Here is a 21,788-nt window from a genome sequence, read left to right as displayed (position 1 = left end):
TACCTTGCACAACAAGGAGAAGGTCCAGGAGTGGGAGGACTTTTTGGTGGTGACAGTAAGAGAGAGACTGGAGCTGGTTTCTACATTCACTCCTTCTAAGTAGTCACTTAGCTGGAAGACAAAAACACACATGGTCAGACAGAATCTGTTAGGACACTGAAAGCTTGGAGAGACTTTTAATAAAATCATAACACAGTACCATACACACATTTGTGTTCTGGTGGCCCTTCTAGGAAGTGACCGATCGCCTTGGCACAGGATTTTGGCTGTTTTTTATCCATTGAACTTTTGAGCTCGCAAGCACTCACCACTCTCTCTGGGGAGAGGGAGTTCATCCACTTCTCTATCAGAGTCTCCATGTAGTTCTCGGTGAAGTGTTTGCTCTCCTGCTGCTGTTTGAGGCGAATGAGGCGTGACGCATAGCGCTTCTGCCACTCCATCAGCTCCTCCTGCGAGTGGGCTGATGTACACTGGGCCCCGTACCGACACAGGCCCTGCTCCAAGTACCTGCAGTGAAGACAAACTGTGTGCTCAACTCATGCTACAACAAGTAGTCAATAAATCAATTATTCAATATATAAAAAAAAAAAACAATATGTGAGACTTTCAACTAATTATTTTATGTGATGAAATCCAAACAGACACAGCACTTGACACGATCAGGAAAAATGTGACTTGTGGATGTAGAACATTTAATAAAAGGCAAAGACAAGTTTGACATATCAGCAGACAAATACATCTAACCCAGGAAGCACTGTGCTGGTGGAAATCCAGTGGGACACACACTAAGAGCTACGAGAGACAAGTAAAACTCAAAGAAACTCAAAATCAGAGAAAGCTAAAAAGACTAAGCCTGAGGCTCAACAGATTTGTTGGTATCCGTCTCCACAAAGATCCAGGAGGTATACTGACGCTTGTGACAGGGTTGTTTCAGCGTGAAAAGCGATTAAATTAAAATTTATGGCAGTTAACTACCATGAATCAGAATCGTATAGCCTTCAGTGTAACTGCATACCATCATTACTTCCTGGCAGCTGTATTAGTCACTTTACAATCAAACGCCTGTCTCTCACATCCAGAACAGCAGACATGGCACATTAATTTTCCTCTGCAATATTCTGGATGAGAGACGACTTCCTCATTACTCAAACCTGTGTGCTAATTACCAAAAAGTTACCTTTTACAGAGGGTGTACTCCTCACTGCTGGTGACTCCTCGGGGAGGAGGCCGGAACTGCCAGCCATCTTGGACCTCTGTCAATACACACAGCCAAGTGGTCAATAGGACAGTGAGCCAAAGCCTTCAAAAACATTCAACGATGGGCTTGATCCAGCTTTTAACCTGTTTTGGATGTGTTCAAGGTGCCAACTGGCTGAGAAAAGACTTTCTAAACATAAATAAGACTTAGTGGACATTGATACATGTAGATTTTAGGTACTAAAGACATTGGTACAGATTTGCTCACCTTCCTCCTGGTCATCTGTGTATTCTGGTGCCATCTCCCTATTTATAGACTGACAGAGACAAAGATCGGGCGGGGTGGGTGGAGGTGGGGGCAGAAAGATTATTACTATTATGTCAACTACAAACAGCTGGTCCACAGGACTTATTACAGATAAATTAGTAATAAATCCACAACAACTACCAGTAAGGCAGAGGAGAACAAAATAATTAATTCAGTGCTGGAATCAGGCCATTAGTCATCCTCATGACTCTTGCCTCCAAGCATTAAACCATCACCTATAAAGCCAACAAGCACTAAAAGGCATGAACAAAGGAGGACAGGAAGCAGTAAAGTCTGCAGTTACTTACCTCGATTTCTGAGAAGAGCATTTTTAATCTGGTTAGGTCTTTTGCGACAATGCCATTCTGTGACAGAAGGGGAAAAAAAAAAACTCTCATTACAGCAACATACTGCAATCAGTGCTGTCAGTACATGTCCGTAACTATAAAATCCACTCAAATTCATCGTGTCATGTCCACATACACTGCATAAGTTTGAATATTTGCTGCTCCAAGTGGCAGTGAGAGATGTCAATTGAAAAGTGGCAGAAAGTGTGTAATTTAAAAGCAAAAGGGGCACAAGTGACAGAAATGTGCAGATTATCTAGATGAAGTGTTTATGGTTTATATGTTGCTCTTCAGTGGGAGGATTTCCTGTGGGTAACGGGCTGAGTCAACACGCTTACCTCCCAATTCGATACGATCACAATACTGGTGTGGACTGGATATGTATTGTGATTTTTAAATGCTGCGATTCTGCATGCAGTGTGATTCAACTTTATGATCTATTGCAATTTTTTTTTTTTTGTTTTCTTGACACGAAGCTCAGCTCAAGCTGTGTAAGAAAAATGTTTGTCTGTTTGTGTGTCTCTAAAAGACACAGAGAGCAACAGAGACCTGCCCTGCATACTGCATTGTTCCAACGTGCATAAAATGTTCCATGACTTTGGGGCCAAGTTCAACCTTTGAGTACATGCTTGTGTCTCTGTTTGAGTCAGTGTGTGTGTGTGTGTGTGTTGCAGTGGTCAGGACATGTGAAGCTGAAGACAGCATTCAGGATGAGCAAATGGAGAAGTTAGAAGAAAAAGTTACAAAAAAAACATACAAAGCCGGACCCTCTGTCTGCCCCTTACATTCAGAACGTAACAGAGTTATCGGTGGAGCATCACACTTCACTTGATCTTAGAAAGTTATTTTCATGTGGCCCGTTTTTCAATCTAGAAGTAAGCTTTGTAGAACTTCATTCCAACATTAGGTTGGAACTGATCAATATGAAATTACTCCACTGTTCACCAAATGATACTGTTTGGATCCCAAAAAATAGTTTTGGTTTTTAATAGGTCACATGTCTTCTCTGCACGTGCTTATTTGACAAAACACCACCACTTTGCAAAGAATATACCAAACTTTGATGGCATTGTATGTACACCGATGAACAACAGTATACAATACTGGAGCATCTCAGCTCGCTGTGAAAGTCAGTGATGATCTTAATACTTTTCTAATAATATTTTCAATATTTTACCTCTTTTTGGGAGTGACAATCTGACATCAACAGGCGTAATATCTAAGCATGACATAATAATAATTGTAATTTCAGTCACTGTGTAGGTTGTCTACATGCATATATTGTATACATAGTTCATTAATCATACCATTGGCTCTCCATACAAGGCTTTAGAGAGGATGCTGACCACCTCCTGCAGGCTGCCATCCAACAGCATAGAGCGCAAGCTGGCCTGTAGTGAACCGTCTCCCCTGGCAATCTCTTCTGCCAGGACTAGGACAGAATACCAAGAATTATTCATTATGGTTTCACCCAATATATGTAATAAGCTGTATCCAAATATGCTCTCCAGAACATTGCAGCTTCAAATTATGTGAACAATTCAATGAAAATGTGCGATGTTACATATTTTAGTCAAGCTGAATGTCAGTATAGTGTTGTACAGGCCATTCTACAAAGCAGGCTGCGACAGTGCACTGCTACATCAGGCTTACCACAGTTAGCTAACCATGTCAAACACTGACCTTCACTGGGGCAGCTTTGACCCTAGACATTGCCTGCCTTTTGATCAAAAAATGGGGCAAACTACTGACCCAAACCTTTCTTTTCTTTCAACTCTGACTGGAAGCAGTGACTTTAACCCAATAGATGCACACTAAAAAGTTTGGGACTTGCAAAGAAATGAGTCCAAATTGAAGATTTCTTCTGCGACACAAAGGCATGTTACAACTTGATGCTGCCATGACCCAGACAGCACACTTAACCACTAGATCAGAAAAATAAACAAACACACTACTGTATACAGTATCAGCAGATGGTTCCACTCTGAATTGCTACTCACCGTGTTTGCAGTCTTCATCTGCTTCATCATAGTTTTTCTGTTGGCAGATGGAGAAAAAAAAGTAGAAATGTGGTATCCATAACACATGAGGATTCTTTGTGTTTGAGGGTCAGAGTTTCACATAAGCTCCAAGAACGGCTATCTTTGCCTCACAGTGGAGTTCCTCACACTATCATTACAGGACTTAAGTAGTTCCCATAATCTTAGGGCTTAAGTAACTGGTGTAATTTTAGTGCTCTCGAAAGATGACAACAGCAGCATGGAGAAATAAAGTGGGGTTTATTGTTCTCATTTCTAATCTGCTCTTCATGGTAATTTAGCCTGCGATTAGAAGTACAACAGTGGATTTAAAGCATAATAATCAGCCTACATCATTTCAATGTAATGTACTAATTCAAGCATAGGAGAAAATTATTTCCACTGTGTGATATGACAGTTTACACCTCTATTTAAAAATTATGATTTTTATAATTCTCAAAGAAAGGTATCCCTCCCTCCCCTGGTAAAACTGAGTTATATTGGTATGATGAAAAATTGAAAGAACATGGGGGCCACAAAGCAAGGAGGAGGGGAAAGAGTGATGGTCTTAGACTACAGATTGCATCCATGCTAGGGCAGCAGCAATGTTTAGGCAGTCACTGTCCTCACCAGCTGCAGGAAGGCAGCAATTCGGTACAGCAAGACACGGCTGCGGAGGGGTCCGGCGGCGGCGACAAGGGATGGTGGGCTCGGCGGGACAGGGGCACCGGAAGACTGGGCTTGGGGTGCAAGGACCACTAGGGCGTCTGTGCTGTGGCTGACTGCCGCCTCGTACTCCCGCCTGGTTAACGATCTGCTGGCTTCTTCACATGACTTCTCCGCTCTCCTGTCCGCCATGACTCAGGGACAAAACATCTGGAGGACAAAAAACAAAAGGAAAGACATAATGTGATCCTTTATGAAGCAGGGCTGAGGCAACAGGAGAAAAAAAAATCTCATCTTTATCTTTTGGCCACTGCAACCCCAAATTTGGCTATAACCAATGTAAAGGGGGTGCTTGCAAATTTGCAGTATAGCACTAGATTGCAATCACTTTAAATGAATGACAGTCTTTTACAACAATAATTGCTGTATCATAATGTAAACTGAAATATGCATCCATTCTTAGACATTACTTAATGTGGCTGTACTGGAAATACATTAAAATGCCACATCAATACCACATCTGAAACTGCACAGTGAAGTGTGTGAATCATAGACACCACAGATTTTCTAGCAGACCAAATTTAAAGTTTAAGGAAACAAGAACTAGTTTATTTAATGGTTGCAGACACAGGGTCCATATTGTCCATATTGTATTGTATTAGTAGATTCAACACATAAACTCTGAAATGGAGCTGCTTTGTGTCCTTTCGCTTCCAGTTGAGCAACATTTTGCAGGTGCTCCACGAATCTTAAATGGTGCCATTGGTTAAAAACCAAAAACATTTTCATTGAAATGAAGAGAGGCTTTCCAAAGACCCTGCAACAGTTCAAGGCTGACATTCTTTTAAATGACTCTGCGTTACAGAAAACATCACACAAACCTACAAGGAATATTCTTCTTCCAACAGGAAGTGAAATACTGCCGATAAACAGTCAACCAAGGCACAGAAAAAGTAGTATAAATGTAAAACTGGGACATTTATTCCACATCTCATTTTCACTAAGTCCTCTGCTCTGGGCAGTCTGAATCATGGCAGCTTGCTTCTTGTTACCTCAAGCATGCTCACTGGTTGCATGTTAGATTCTGGTCTAGATTGTGGACATGCAAACATGGTCAGTGACCATCACACTGACCAGGTTTTTTCCATCATTTTTGGATGCTGCTGAAACTTGATTGTGAAATACATTGTGTACAATTTTTGTGAACGTAAATGACTGTGATAATTACTAATGTTAATATTCTAATGCCTTTAGTCTGATCTCTTGGCACAAGGACACCCAATAAAAAACCTTCTATAAATGCTACAAGGTGGAATTTGCAGGAAATAAACGTATAATTTCCACATTCTTCAGAGTGAAACAGTAAAATGTTGAGCGATGAGGACATCAGAGAACTAGAGATAGGGCTGTACTCTAGCTCTTTTGGGCGTTATGGATCATTTGTTGACGCTTGCTCATGTAGTTTTAAATATCACAAAGTTACATAGCTAACATTCATCCACTACTTTACAGATGGACATAAGTACATCATATATGGGATATATCAGTGCCATGGAGGTACAGCAAGACATCTTTCCATCCATGCAAGGGCAGGAAATTATATAGACTCCACATGCAATGCAAGTCAAAACGGTATCTTTCGTCTTATGTATTGTACTTCTAAAATGTTTAATGTTATACACAAACCTAACTGCCATCCAAAATGCCACCAGTCACTTTGGTGTAAATATCCCACCAAGACATTAAAACAAAAGCTACTACATGAGTCAGCCAGAACCAAGACAGATCTGCATCAAATAAAATGTTTTACTACTTCTTTGGAGTCCCTTGAGACCATTTAGGAATGAGACCAGCAAAATTTTCCACATGAACGATGATGGTCAACATGATCATTTGCTAACTAAAATCTTAATTTGAAAAGGGATTTTCATGCCTGCCGGGCAACTTACAAGTTATTACATGTGACTCTGACACAACTTTTAAAAAATAAATCTGATGTAAATGGTTTTCTTCTGTACCTTTGGTAACCCTTGCTTTACCTAACATACAATCTCAAAACTTGAACATGAATACATACAAAATAAAATACTGGATGCCGTTAACAATTTTGTATCTACAACAAAAACGTTTTTTTTTATATGAAGTATGCTCTCAAAAACACTAGGGACACAAACACTCGATTGTATCAGCTTCTGAAATGTGAATGTTTGCACAATTTCTCAATCTTATATAACTTTAAATGTGTTTTATCTCTGTGGTTGTCAGACCAAACAGGAAATATGAGGACTTCATCTTGATCAACAGACAAGAAACAACTTTTATTTCTACCCTAAAGAAATGGTTTTTGGTGGGTGGTAGAATGCAATGTGGATGCCTGCTCATTAAGAGTCACATCCTCGTGTCATGTTCTGTGTCATAAATCAACAGGAAGAGAGGATGAGCCTCCTAATAGTGGCTCCTACATACCTTGTTTTCAGGCCCTGTGCTTACATTACATTACAGTACATTAAAATACATTTGCACCTAGCTGGGATAGTGGTCATATGAGAAGCCTAAAGCATTGCATGAGACATGTTCTTTTTATCATGGCAAGCTCCCAGGCCAACAACAGTGAAGTCAACTGTCTGACGTCATCTGACTGCTCAGGCTAAGGTCATGATGACAAAGAATTGAAACAAAGAATGCAGAGCATAAGGGCTTTACTACCACTAGCATGATGTGCTGGAGAGAAGGTGGAAGGAAATGGCCGTGTTGTGACACTTCACAGCCACAGAGCCAAGCGGTCAAGACCAACTACGTACCAACGGGAAACACAAGCCAATACACTGAATCTCTACCGTGGACCACAACTCAGACCACCTGCTTCAGACTTGACACTGCTTCTAGACTTTAGATAACACATCATCTGCACATGCACTGATGAGACTGGTATATTTACGCACATTATATTTTTTCAGCAAACAGCTCAACACATTGTGTGTCACCCAGTGAATTAGACAGGAAATGCTTATCTAAAACATGGATTAACACAAATGTGCATGTGTATTATCATCATCAGTGGTTTGATTTCTTAATGCTTCTCCTTAAAACATCTACTGACTTTGACGTCTCCAACACAATGCACACAATCTATGTGAGTAAACTCAACGACATATACAATCAACTGTTGTCAAAATAAAGCAAAGATAGCAATGGTAAGGGTTGGCTAAAGACATCAGACACACATCATTCTCTGCTTACCAGGTAGTCAATCACAACATGTTTTGACAATCTATGTTTGTAGAGCCAACAACAGGCCTTGTAGGACCAGCAGCATCCTCTGGAGTGCACCTGCTGTCAGCTTCTTTTAATTACAGTTGTGCACGAGTGTTTGTTTTTTGTTTTTTTGTTTTTTTAAGGATTGCATGCCACTAATAAATTTACATCTAAACGCACACTCATATCCAAGTGGAAGAAGGAACAGCCTTGTGTTCTGTGTGGATGAGGAGGCTGTGCGTGGTTGTAGGTGGTGGTGGGAGGATACAACATCCAGCTACTTTACTGCACATTAGGGTGGAAGGGACTAAATTTAATTTAGAAAACCATGTGATTATCTCAATACTTTTGCAGCTTTTGATCAACACACAGTCAATAAAGACAAACCTCCATTGAAAATCAACTGTAAGGAAAGTCAATAATTGCACTATGTCTAGAAATTAGCATCAAATAGGCACAATTATTTCTAAGCCATGAAAACACCAACAATCATTGATCAACAATCAACAATTTGAAGTACTAAGATTATTATCAATTGTGCCACAGTAATCAAAATTCATGCAACAAAAAGCAAAGTATGCGCAAAAGTGTTAAACAAGCAATATCTTCAGCCCTCAATATGTGCACAGAGGAATCCAGTCTAGAAAGCATTGCATGTTATGATGAGCAGTTCAATAGTTAGGGCAGAAATCTGCTTTCACCCTTTCATACCGAAGCCAAGCAGTATAAGACCCACTGGTTGGAAGAAGCATCATGAAGCCTGGCCAGGTAACATTTGTTTCCAAAAAACACAGGTTTATCCCACATCACTAGTTTGGTGTGACAGGGGATGCTTTCCATTTGTCTAAATACCAAGCTTAAAAATATGTTAACCTACAGTGCATTCGATGCAGGATAACTACAGCATGACAATCTAAATCTCAGTCCGAGATTACAAGAAGCAGCATGCCCTCCTTCACTCTAAACAGATCGGGATAGGGATGGTACACTGTGACCTGCTGGGGAACACCAGGGCTACAAATGCTCAACCTTGGCAAACAGCCTCATAACTTTTGGTCCTATTTTCATTTCACTGGTTCCATTGTTGGTATCTCAAACAGGCAGGAAAAAAATGCTGGCCCTGAAAGCCCCATTAAAGTTATTTTGTGAAGAGATGGCTGGCAAAATAAACATTTGGTTGCAAATTAAAATTCCACAACAATTAGCTGATGCTGAATTTCCATCCTCATCCTCACCACAGCCTGAAATTTTGTTTTTGATTACAACTTGCTCAAAGGGGACGGTGAACATTGTGGCCTGTGGCCCAGTAATTTTGGGAATTTTGGTGACAGCTAGTGCTTGAGAATGAGACATGAGACAACCATTGTATGTTAAAGCTGCATTAAGAGTATAAAAACAAAATCAAACAACAGATAATGGCACATTCTGGGAGAAATGTGGCTTTTCATGAAAGAACATTCACTGGGCAATTAATGTATTATCATTGACTATGCGAGAGGAGGCAACCAACAGTACATCTGCCACTTTGGCTTAATTTTGCAATAAAGAGCTTATTAACCCTGCAGTAACCATTTCAAATAGTCGCTTCCTGAATATCCAGCAACAAGCAACTATGCTTGTAACAGCTGCTCTAGCCCAACTGGCAGTGCCTGAGTCAGCCTGTTCTTGTCTCTTAGGACTATAACATATAGACAAATTCTCAAGCCAATGTACAGTACATGTTGGGTGCACACATGACACGGACTAAATCTGAAGTTGGTGTCAATGTAGAGTATTCATCATGGGTTGAACTGCTTTGATTTCAATCAAAATTACCACCGTACTGCAAGACATGCAATATTTTTATTGCCTCAAATGCGATGTTGATGAATACAGCACACCTATCTCCATCTCCTCAGACAGTCACTACATGAGTTTGTACAAACTGAGCATAAACAAACTGAGCATGATGCATGTCCTGAGCAATTACCACTTTCATTTACAGTTTCAGATGAAATATCACAGCTCTGTTGTTCTCCATATTTTTTTATTTTTCTCCCAAAGAAAAAAAGTGAACTGCTGCTGAGTTCACTTCCTCTAAAAATTGAAGCGTCCTAAAGAGGAGCAATTTATATTTTATGAGTTGGTTACATGACAACAACTGGCCAACTATGACAAATAATGTGGCAGCACCCGCTATGCCAAAAGGTCACATATACCTTTACTAGAGCATTTTAAAGCAGGAAGACAGGTTCAGGTGCATTACACCAAGTGTGTTTATGTTGTACAGGATGGATGCCTAACCCATAGCTGAAACATGTCATGTTATGACATTACTGTCATGGCGGCAACTACGACATACCCTAACCTAACCTGACTAAACATGGAGGGACAATATATAATTATCATGAAGTAGTGAACAAATGTACATTATGTTTGGCATGCAAAATCACGGTTGAAAGATCCTTGGTGTAGAAGACAAGGTTTGTTGATGGGAAATGGGCCATAGGGTCAAAGATTAAACCAAACATAGGCTGTACCGCAGTACTTACTCCAATTAAGAGGGGTGGCTTCAAAAGCTAGCTAGGATAGCTCTTATCTAATGTCAGTGCTTGCAAGGCAGCCACTCCATAGGGGCAACAACAACTAGTCTGGCGGGATACAGCGGGTGGACAGCTGCCCTGGTTTTACTGTCCAGTCGTGGGATCGTACTACAGAGGCTACAGCTTCGAGTGCAGGCCAGTGAAGGAGAAAGCTAATTTTATAGCTGTGGATTGGCCGTAGAAGAACATCGAGAGCTTTTATGCAGGAATAACGTTATTTGACTTGACAGTATGGTTGGCAGCAGTGTGTAGAAAAAACGAGTATAAAACTTGCGAATTTCTCAGAGCCAAATGATTAGATTTCAAGAGAGCATAGACTATTAAACACAAACGTGAGGAATTACTTGTTTGGTCTTTCGGTGGGTAGTTATAGCTGTTGTTTGTCTGGTAAACTTGTCATGACTGTTGCAAGTCAGAGCGATGACGGCAGCGTTACAAAGCCCTGGAAAAAATGTCCCCACGGCGTTGGTTAACTTAACGTTCAGGTTTGCACGGGGTATACAGTGTTGCCACTAACCAGAGTGCGCGTAGCTAGCTGTTAGCTAGCAAGCCAAAGCACGGCCTTTCTTGGCACTAAACAGGCAAGCTCAAAATAAGAATAGCTGGCTGGTTTGTTAATGTTAGCAAGCTAGCTAGCTGGGTTCGCCGAAACAAAACGGGTTCGGGCCTGTAATTTTGCCACGGTGTTTAGGCGCATATAATTGATATGACATTGTGTTGTTATCCGTGCACGAACTCAAAGCATTCGTCATTATCCTAATGATTAATGGAGGGGATTCGCGTCAGTGGCTTTGCGATTAAAAAGACTATTGAAAGGGCTGAAAATGGGAAGTCAACACTTACCTAGCTTTACTTTCTACGCCATCTTGGATCCACTTGTCAGACCATCGCAAAGCATAGTGGGATGTACTGATCTGAAGGTTGAGAGGACTGGTGTGTGTGCGTGTGTGCGTGCGTGCGTGTGCACGGACTCCGATAGCAAAAAGCGTTTCTCTTAAAATGTTGATTTTTTTTTTTTTTTAATTTCAGTCATTTTTTGTACATTCCAATAAAACTGTTCTGTAATTTATGAAAAACAGAGGTTAAATGTAATATTGTAGGATTGATCATATTCTCTACAAATAGGACAAAAAAGTTCATATTTAGCATATTCACTTGTTTATTTGTATAAAAAGCATAAAATGCACAAATGTGACATTTTGCAATAAACACATTTTTGCTGCACAGCTACTTTGGTTTGTTTGGTTTGCAAGATATAAATGTGTGTGTGTGTGTGTGTGTGTGTGTGTGTGTGTGTGTGTGTGTGTGTGTGTGTGCATGTGTGTGTACTATATATATATGTATGTACGTGTGTGTGTGTGTGTGTGTGTGTGTGTGTGTGTGTGTGTGTGTGTGTGTGTGTGTGTGTGTGTGTGTGTGCATGCATGTGTGTGTATTATATATATATGTATGTACGTGTGTGTGTGTGTGTGTGTGTGTGTGTGTGTGTGTGTGTGTGTGTGTGTACTGTATATGTCTGCCTCTTGGAAGTCTCCTGGTGGCAAAGAGGGTAAGGTCTTCAAAAGTAACAGGTGATTTGGCGTCAATGCTTCCGGGTCATTAGGATCCGTGGATGCTTTGGTAATTGGACGGCCATTGGTAATGGCTTCCACTTCACAAAGAACGGGGTGAAGGCCTTAACCTCTCCCAGGATCCTCCTTGATGCAAACCAGCTGGGGGGTTAAAAGTCCACTGCTCAGTGGCTATTCTCAATTCACACTCTGCTCCAATGAAAGTCGTCCCATTATCAGAGCGCAGTTCCATCTTCCATCAGTGGGCAGAGTTTGTAGATGTGACAATGTCTCTTCACACTTTCACCCTGTTGCAGCCTGGAAAACTCTGGAAACCGGTTCCTTTGACTAAACTTGATGATCTCCAGTTCTGCTTGCTCAAGCTCCTCCACTGATAGACAACTGGAAACAGTCTTCCTCTTGAAAGTTTCCATATCCTTCTCCAATGAATGTCGCTGTTGTTCCGCATCCAAGTCTGACTGTGAAAGAACCATGCTCAGTTCTCTCCTCTTCTGACACAGAGACAAGAGCCAGGTCTTAAATCTCAACATCCAAGCCACAGACTTTCTCAGATGGGTCCAAGAGTCAGTGTACTGGATCATGCAGGTCGCTGCATCAAGCTCCTCTTTAGCTTGTACAGCATTCACTCCAGCAGTTCTCTTGACCTCAGGGTCATCTGTTGGAAGTTGATTTACATCGTCCAGATTGACAGGCCACTCACTCTCTGGTTGAAGGAGAAAATGAGGTCCTGACACCCAGGTTGAATCTCTGAGACTCAGTTGGCAACAAAGACTCTGAATCTGGAAGTGTCATTCCTGATATATTTTAGTAGTGAAACGCTGTCCGTCCAAAACACAGAATCCTGAAGATGTATGTGGAGCTCTCGACAGTAAGACCACTCGACGCCAGAGTGCTGTCCACTGACACCTCTGATTTCTTCCCAGCTTGGTCAGGGTCCTTTTCCTTTTCCTTTGGAGGAATGTGAAGTATGGTTGGATGTTAGAGACCACATTTTGTTACAGGAAATCTGTTTTCTGCAAACTTCACTGATGCTATACACAGACAGCTGAAACAGACATCATTTTCCCACAAGAAGCCGATCTTCTCTTGGTGTGCACTTTTCTCCAACTGGGGACACAAGTCCAATGTGTGTCCTCCTCCACAGCAAAAACATGTCTTCCTTGCCATTTGAATTGGCTTTGATTCCAGGCTGAGTTTTGTTTTCCACAGTAGTGGTAAAGCTAGTTCCTTTAATTCCAGAAAGAGGATGTGGACTGTGTTTGCTCACACCTTTATTTGTTGCCAGTGATGGAGCATCCTGTATGTTTCCAAACACTGGGTCAGATGAGATTCTCACTTGTCTTTCAATGAAATTAGTGATGTTAAGTCAGCCTCAGCTCTTAGACATGCAAAAGAAATTCTAGACACATTATCTTGCATGTCATTTGTCATGATTGTGGATGCAGCCTGCATTAGTGCTTGAGGTCCATCAGCTATTGAAATGAAAGACATCTGTTCATTCATCCCAACAAATCCAATGGAACATGACCGTCCTCATTGAGCAGTTCCTCTGGTTCACTCAACCACTGTTCAGCATCCCCTTTAAATGTCTTGCTGTGCTCCACAATGCTGGAGAACCGTTCATTTTGTTTACTCTGTTCATCCTCTGGGAGTAAAGGAATCAACATATTATGTCACCTGGTGGCGTTTTCACAAAGTTGACTTAAATTCTCCAAAAAGGGTTGTACATGTGAGACAGTTTCCTTTTTGTTCATGAATGATTTTATTTGTGGTATGAGCCCTTTAATTTTAAATTTAAATTTGAAACTTTTCAATTTTATTTACAGAAGCCTTTGCAATGAGTTGAGATTCTCTTTTTCCACACTCCATTTCAGAACTTGCAAGAGCAGCATTTATTTGACTCATTTTCCACTTTTGATTTTCTGTTTCACCATATTGTTTGTGCATTCAAAACACATCCACAGACCGAAACGAAAGTCATCCTGCAAACATCACAATTCCACATCAGCAGGGTAGCGGCAAATTCAAACAGACCAAGTGGAGATTCCTTATTTGACATCACAGGATAATAATGCATTGGGACTCCTGAGCAATCCGAGAGCTGCCAGCACTCCCATAACCAACTCTCAACCAACAATCAATCAGCCATTTGTCCCCAGTGGACATACAGTAGTGAATATGCAAGCCGCACTTCTTTCATTAATTCACAGCTTGATGCGCACATACACTGGCAAGCCAACTTGGGTTCTTATGCTGGCTTTGACTGCGAATCTCGAAGTTGTAGCTTGCTGACAGCCGGCATCTTCATTCGTCCTTTACCTCTGTTGATCGCTTTGTTTAATCTCCATTGATTTGATCCTTGCTCCAATGCGCCATCCGCTGATGTTTGTTGTGATGCCTTTTTTTTGTTGACCAAATGTAGTGACTAGGCCTAGCCTACTGGAAACGTAAAAGTAAAAGTGACTGAGAGGTTGAGGTAGGGCCTTGCTTGCCAGTTGCGTGACACACTTATTATTATTTTTGTTGTTGTTGTTATTAAATAACAAATAAACAATCAAAAATAACCAAAATGGCAAATATGTCAACCACCAACAAAATTATCTATGTACATTAAATTCATCATGGCTCCTCCAAACAGTGACAGGAGTTCTTATAATAAAATGTAAACTGTAATATAAAACGTTAAAGAATTATTGTTTAGTTTCAGACTCAACTCAGAAAAATGTACCTTGTAGGAAGTGCGCATGCCTCACAGCAAGAAGGTTGCCGGTTCGATCCCCGGGTCGGGCGGGGCCTTTCTGTGTGAAGCTTGCATGTTCTTCCCGTGCATGCGTGGGTTCTCTCCGGGCACTCCGGCTTCCTCCCACAGACCAAAAACATGCTCATTAGGTTGATTGATGACTCTAAATTGTCCGTAGGTGTGAGTGTGAATGTTTGTTTGTCATTACATGTGGCCCTGCAATCGGCTGGCGACCGGTTCAGGGTGTACCCCGCCTCTCGCCCATTGTAGCTGGGATAGGCTCCAGCCCCCCGCAACCCCGAACCCCGTTCATTTTGAGAACCAGACAGGCGTTAGTCAGGCATAAGATTCTGCATCATGTAAGTAAGTAAGAGTGCAGAGTAAATGTGCAGATGGTTGCCAAAGTGAAGGTGCTGAACCACCGTGAACAGCTTGTTGCTCCTTAAAATAAACTTCTACTGCAGGAATGACCACCATTCTCCCAAACAATATTCCCTCATTTGGTCATGGTGGCGATGATGATGATGCAGTGGGTTGACACTTGGTGACTATGAAGGTCAAAGCATATGATTCCCATCATTTCCTGACATTCAGTGACACCTCCTGCAGAAGCATCTGTGTTTCCTTATTCACAATTATCCTCTTTAATTATCCTTTAGTTTGCTACCTGCCTGTAGGTGGTAGTCAGTGTCCAACAGAGTGTACAGTATAGTCCCACTATGCTGTAACTGTTATAAAAAAAAAGAAAAAAAAGCAGGCACCCCTCAATACCTCATTGACTTTGTTGTACCAGTGTTTTAACCTGCTGAAACTTAAACCAGTAAAACCAGTAAGCAGTAAGATAGAAGTGAAACCCTTCATTAACTTAAACAAAAAAAAAAAAAAAAGATTTCTCAAAGAGATGGAGTTTATTTAAACATTACTGCACTAACAGAACCAGTCAGGCAACACTGGTCGAGACCAGTAACGGCATACAAATACAACCGTCAGCTGGGCTTCTGTTCACTAAAGACGGATTGTCATTATACTTGTATTTAATTTGTACTGGATTTCAACTAACAAACGTCTTGCATGGATTTGATTCATGTCACAGAAGATTTCTTTTCTCTTCTCCAGGTCTTTGTTACAGTATATGTGACTTAAGTGGCACCACAGCAGCAGCAGCAGCTGAAAGTCTTCTTAAGCAGTCATGTTTTGCAGACACTTTAACACACCAGTCAGGTTAAACACTATAAAATCTACATACAACCCTTAAACCAAATGTGAGGAGTTTATTGTTTACATTGCCAAGTGTACATTTAAAAAGAGCTTTCAGCCATGTTTTCATACAGTGAGAAACGCTAGACTTCTGTATATAATTCAATGAGAAAGTCTTCTATGTCAGAGGGATGCAGAGGCAAGGTGCTCATGAGTTTATTGTTTATGTTTGACTGAGTAGTAAATAAAAAAAATGAACAATGTTGAGGTGCCGTTCATGTGCTGCAGCTTTTTCTCCAATTACACGACATTGGAATAATGCTGCCTTCACAGTCCACCAGTATACTGTATATTCAAAAACAAAACAGAAGACAAATATCAACCAAAAGACAAAATAATGCACAATAACTGTGTTTCACTGCAGGTTGTGGATCATCTCCTCCTTGGCAATGAGATGCGTGGTCTTGTTGACCAGAGACATGAGAGAGTTGAGTTTGTGCGACCAGTCGTTGAGCAGGTCGTTGGGGTCTTTAGGCCTCTGAAAGTTGATGATGCCAGCCAGACGGTCGACTTTGGCATAGATGGTCTTGTTTACGACTAGGCTGGAGAGGAACTCCTCGGACTCCTAATGAACAGACAGACGCCATGTTAATGTCTTTCAAAGTTTTCTTCAGTCTGACCAAATCATTAGTTTCCTTACTGTCTAAAAGCAGCCCTGCAAGTCCTATTGGCTGAATTAAGATATTTTCCAAAGGAAATCTGTGGTACGACTCACTGTGTACTTCTACTCTTACTATATGTATGCATGTAAAGGGTGCCACAGCTAAGCTGACAATTCAGAATTTATGATTATTATTTTCAGGGTCTATTTAGTCGTGCCATAACTGACCACAAAACATGTCATTTGTCAATGACCCATAATTACCAAAGTCAGTACTGAACTCTTTATGTACAACATGAACTCAAAATGCCAACATTGCTGAAAAAAAAACAAAAAAACAGACTGAAAAATCATTTGCTCTAAGAGCATGCAACATTTTTCTGTACCGCTAACGTGAACTTCACACGTGAGCTCATTGGCGAAGGTGTTGCTTACATCAATAGAGAGGTCAAGGAGTCCGGCCATCCTCTTCATTGTGATTCTGGTGTAATATTTGGCCATTATTCTGATGTTCTGGAGGAAGAGTACGTCATTAATATACATTATCTGCAGCAGAATATTTACATAAATTATTTAAGGTTAGAACAGGGAAAACTCTTAGGTCACATCAACACTTGAATCAATCCACTTTAACACATCACTGAATCTGCACGGAGCTTCATAATCACCTCCATCTATTTCCCATGTCGCTTGCACTGTTCATCTACTGCTCTTTTGTAACTTCACTGCATTTATTCCAATTTAGAGAACATAAAAAAATCTTTTGAGTCTTAAAATAGCACTTTGAGCTTGAAACCTCTTATTCACTGCATGGTTTTTGCAAATTGTGCAAATGATATGCAGGACAGATCGAGCAAGGGGTGTTCAAATTAGAGCCTAATAATCAAACTGACACACTTCTACTTTCACTGTCGATGTGAATTAAAGAAATGACTTCGTCATCACATCTAGTGCAACTTCCATGGCCATAATTTGTCACCATAAGATGCTTCTTCTTCTTCTCTTCTGTGATTAATTATTGGTTCGAATGAGCTGGCTTAGTTTGGATCAGCTGTAATTTGATTAGACATCTCCCCACTGCCAAGCATCAACAGATGTGGGACTTACATGCTCCACCACTCTGTTCTTCAGGTCCTTCCACCTTTTCTCCCCCTCCTCTGAATACGAGAAGACGTCTGTGGCAGGGCTGTCGGGTGAGCCTTCTCGCAGCTCCTTCCCGTAATCCTCCACCAGGGAGGCCCAGCGCATCAGCTCCATAGTGGTGAACTGCTTCAGAAGGTCTCTGTGAACGGAGGAGGAAGATGGTGAAAACTCCCGTGTTCACACCTTGCAGTGCACACTCGTGTTGTCAGCATATGTGAAAGTTGCTATGATCATTCCCCAGCTGAGCAGCAACCAACAGCCTCTGCCATCAATCGTTCCCACGTGGAGAAAATATTAAAAACGCTACTGAAAGAACTGTTGTGTAACAGACTGAATGCAGACTCACACAGAATATAGGTAAAGGCTGTCAAACCGCATATATATGTGCCAGGAAATTCATTTGTTGAACTAAGCTGAGTGTTGATTCAGACGGCTTTTACTTTTTGAAAGATATGCATTTGTTTTTCTCCCGGTATCACACCCCTGCCCATTCATAACAACAAAATGCTCTCACGTAGTGCTGTAATCACACATGCTAGTGAAATTGCCAACATTCAGAGGAGCATAAAGTACAGCATCTCTTACTTGTATTTGGGGATTTCTTCCAGTTTCTTGTCTGCACTGATTCTGTGCACGAGGTCTGACTGCTCGTTGTCGTAAGGGGAAAGAATCACATACAGCACTACACTCTTCAGGGCCTGGAATACAAATGCATTCATGGATTTTTTTAGCAACTGGCAACAAGCAAAGTACATTTTGATAAGACATATATGTAGTGTTATTATTGCAAACTATACGGTGATCATTATTGTTCATAGAAAGCGACATGTATCAAAAGGATGTTCACGTCCTAGGTATGCACTCAGAGTAAAGCCAGTGTATTTAACTGTAAATTAAATGCATTCAAGATATGTTAAAAATATACTGGGGTATTGACAGAATGCTCATGTACCTGCTGCCACTTGCTGCTGTCCTCCAAGATGCAGGGGGTGTCATAAATGGCCCGGTAGTGTTTACAGATAGACAGGTATGAGCCCTCGTGCTGGTCCACCTGGATCATTAGGTTGTAGTACTTGAGCTTCGATTCCTGAGTTGATCATTACACAAAAGGGAAAAGTTACACCAAAGATGACTCAACAGCTTCTAAAGCTGTGCTGTAGCAAACAGTACTTTAGCAGTGTTTAGTCTCTAACCCTTCATCTCACCTCAGTGCCCTCCTCTTGGAAGAATTTGGTGTTTATCTTCTTACTGATGATCTGGGTGCGAATGTAATCCTTGACAGCAATGCAAAGCCTCATCTGTTCCAAGATAAACTCCACCTTCTCCTTTTTCTCCATGGAGCCATATGTCTCCACCTGAGCAGGAAGAAAACATATCTATATATATCTATATCTATATAAGCACTTTCCAAACTGGAGGCCATGAAACTTAATTTACATATTTTACCCTTCATAAATGTGGTGACAAAAGGTTCTTCAAACATGGACGCATCCCCATTTGTCCCCACAACAACTGTACAGAATTTTCTCCATCCCTCCGGGGAGAAAATAAAGGCAGCTCGTCTTTTACCTGCAGTTCCTGAAGAATGGACGCTGCCTCTTTGACCTCTCCGCTCTGCTCCTTGATGTTGGCCAAGGTCTTTGTCAGCCTGGCGCGCTCGATCTCTACATAAATCTGTGGGGAGGACATGTTTTGTGTATTAGTGAGGCTTATCTCTTGTCTTTTCTTTCACCAAAACTTACACACATACCTGACCACCATGTAAATCAGACCCTCGCAAACTGAATAAAACCTTAATGCCATTGTTTCATTTAATATACATGCACCAAATAAGACACAATTGCGGGGTTCCTCCATCACTGCTAACTTGAGACTTTCACCCTCACCCAATCTGGCACAGAGTGGCACGCAGTATTTGATTTGACAGCTGTTCAAATAAATATACCCTTTTTTTTTGTCTCTCATATACAGCTCTTTTGACACACAAACACATTCCAGACCTTGCCAGCAGTCACAGTGCGAAGTGTGTCGATGAGTCTCAGCTTGATGGTCAGATCAGTCACAGCATCCACGTACTTGTAACACTCTTGTACCATCTTGGCAACAGCCTGATAAAAGACAGACAGCAAACGAAAAAACATATTTAAATCTGAATAAGTGCTTGACAAAGAATACTGCTCACTAAATCTTGATTAATCAAACTATCTGACAACACACACTCCTGGGTTTTGTTAGTAGTAATACAGCTTGTAAAATTATTTTTGGGAGCACAAGAAAATACACAGAGTGTAGAACATAATAAAAACATCTCTGGACATAACTGTGAGACAAGAGCCTTCAGGGAAAAAGAAGCATCTGACCTGTTTCAGCTGACTCCTCCTTTTGGTGAGCAACATGATGTTTTCATTCAGGGCATCCCAGTCTTTGGCTTCATAACACATTTGGACCACAGCCACGAGGATTCTGGAGGTGGACACCATGTCTGATGCCTGTGCAGGGGTTGAAGGCAGATAAGTAAAACAAGAACTAAAATACACAAAAACATACACATGCTATTACTGCAGATCCATCACTTACTGTATTTCATTGACGTGACTACACTGTCAAATTTTCCGGTCTTGCAAATCTTTGATGCCACAACCCACCTTCATTTATCCTGTAAAATTGTGCTACTGTAGGCTGCTGGTCAATGCCATGTTTTAGGGTTCCATCAACCCCTGTTTTCCAGGCCTTTTTTTAATCCCCATCAAGCATAAAATAATCATTCAGTCTGCTAAGATCGGTTCCTGCAGATATCATTATTATCATCAAATATCAGATCTGCTCTGAACAGTTTTGATCGGAGTGTGTAACAATTAGGGAGTCTTTGCCTTACACCATGTTTTGGAGTAGACTGAGAAACAAATCATGCCATGAATGCGTTTTTGACATTCAGATCTGGGTCAGATGCGGGGTCTTCCACGGCCAAATGACAGGAAAGTAAACAAGCTGTGCTTAGAAAGTTACTGTACAGAGACCTCTTACCGTTCTGGTTTGCTTCTCCAATGACAACAGGCTCTCAATGGCCTCCTGCAGCTTGCCCTCCTGGAGCAGAAAACAAACAAACAAACAAACAAACAAACAAACAAACAAACAAATAAATAAATAAATTAAAAAAATGCGTTACGTACATTTACTGCTTAGAAAAACCATAAATGTTAACTTCTGAATTTGGACAATACGTTAGGTACTAACTTAAGTTTGGCTACCGAGTTAGCGTTAACGATAGCTGAAGTTGTTGCCAATGACTGTGCTGAGACTGCTATCATGCTAGCGACATTAAGAACAAAAACAAAAGCGTATGTGAGAATAAAAGGGACACAGAAATGTGTGGAGCTTAAACAACACATCAACATCCTTGAGCAGTTTACACTCAATATATTGTTTATGGGAGGTTTCCGGGTGGTGCTAAAGCAAATGGATGTTAGCTTCCATGCTAACACACTGATCCCGATGCACCATGACTCAGCCAGCGCTGGCCTCTTTTCGGACTCCGCTTACTTTAGCCATTTTTTCGCATTCCGGGAGACGCTGGTCTACAGTTGAACTGTAGTCGACCTCCATCTTCACAATTTTCCCATCGGACCTTTCAGATCGCTCTTCAGACATCTTTGCGGTGTTCAGTTTAGGACAATGCACGGTGCTTTGCTTTGCTTGCTACCAAATTCAGCCTAGCACTATTTTACCTGTCAAATGAACGAAAGGGGTAGGTGACCAATCAAAGGAGAGAATCAAATAGCTGTCCGAGGCGCCTGAAGGACCCAGTGAGGACCCACCAGAATATTTCAGGCAAGCGTTATGAAAGCCTGATTTTTGTCTTGGTACTTGGTTCCTTTGCAGGGACTCTGCAATTAATGTCGTTCCTTGAAAGCTGCACTATCAATCAGTAAATTAGTTAATAAACAAACAAATTAAAAAGTTCAGAATTAGAATCTGTTTTATTGGCCAAATATGTGTGCACATACAAGGAATTTGACTTGCTTCAAAACACTGAAATGTACATGTATAAGAAAATTGACATAAAGCTCAACAAGGACAAAAAGACAAAAAGGAGACCCCAGAAAA

At 41.1% G+C, this 21,788-nt stretch overlaps 2 protein-coding genes across 5 annotated transcripts in view; both read right to left on the bottom strand.

The window, feature by feature from the left end:
• The window catches only part of helz (helicase with zinc finger), a 47,364-nt gene extending 36,094 nt beyond the window's left edge, over nt 1-11,270 (bottom strand). For all 4 annotated transcript variants that reach the window (XM_070977278.1, XM_070977286.1, XM_070977269.1 and 1 more), the window contains exons 1-9: nt 11,216-11,270; nt 4,500-4,745; nt 3,852-3,888; nt 3,159-3,283; nt 1,813-1,869; nt 1,466-1,514; nt 1,178-1,253; nt 309-507; nt 4-111 (exon numbers count right to left, since the gene is read on the bottom strand). In XM_070977278.1, coding sequence (XP_070833379.1) covers nt 4-111; nt 309-507; nt 1,178-1,253; nt 1,466-1,514; nt 1,813-1,869; nt 3,159-3,283; nt 3,852-3,888; nt 4,500-4,727 — 879 coding nt within the window. In that variant the 5' untranslated portion in view covers nt 4,728-4,745; nt 11,216-11,270. The remainder of the gene's footprint in view (nt 1-3; nt 112-308; nt 508-1,177; nt 1,254-1,465; nt 1,515-1,812; nt 1,870-3,158; nt 3,284-3,851; nt 3,889-4,499; nt 4,746-11,215) is intronic.
• A 4,297-nt stretch (nt 11,271-15,567) lies between these two features.
• Nucleotides 15,568-21,423, bottom strand: psmd12 (proteasome 26S subunit, non-ATPase 12). The gene is made up of 11 exons (XM_070988722.1): nt 21,225-21,423; nt 20,709-20,768; nt 20,045-20,173; nt 19,685-19,792; nt 19,254-19,358; nt 18,890-19,039; nt 18,637-18,771; nt 18,270-18,382; nt 17,649-17,823; nt 16,977-17,054; nt 15,568-16,505 (listed from the first exon to the last, which is right to left on the bottom strand). Exons 1-11 carry the CDS (start codon nt 21,330-21,332, stop codon nt 16,296-16,298), a joined length of 1,371 nt encoding a protein of 456 aa, XP_070844823.1. The 5' UTR covers nt 21,333-21,423; the 3' UTR covers nt 15,568-16,295.
• Nucleotides 21,424-21,788: the final 365 nt, after the last annotated feature.

The sequence above is a fragment of the Chaetodon trifascialis genome, chromosome 2 (genome assembly GCF_039877785.1).
Source record: "Chaetodon trifascialis isolate fChaTrf1 chromosome 2, fChaTrf1.hap1, whole genome shotgun sequence".
Taxonomy (NCBI): domain Eukaryota; kingdom Metazoa; phylum Chordata; class Actinopteri; order Chaetodontiformes; family Chaetodontidae; genus Chaetodon; species Chaetodon trifascialis.
The sequence above is the reverse complement of the archived record's forward strand: the minus strand, read 5'-3'. Positions and strand labels throughout refer to the sequence as shown.

Excerpts from the sequence above, each read along its gene's own strand:
- psmd12 (XM_070988722.1), bottom strand. The coding sequence starts at position 21,332 with ATGTCTGAAGAGCGATCTGAAAGGTCCGATGGGAAAATTGTGAAGATG. Across the intron at positions 17,824-18,269 it reads GAAGAAATCCCCAAATACAA|AGACCTTCTGAAGCAGTTCA; the intron begins GTAAGAGATGCT and ends CTCCGTTCACAG. Across the intron at positions 17,055-17,648 it reads AGAACAGAGTGGTGGAGCAT|AACATCAGAATAATGGCCAA; the intron begins GTAAGTCCCACA and ends CTCTTCCTCCAG.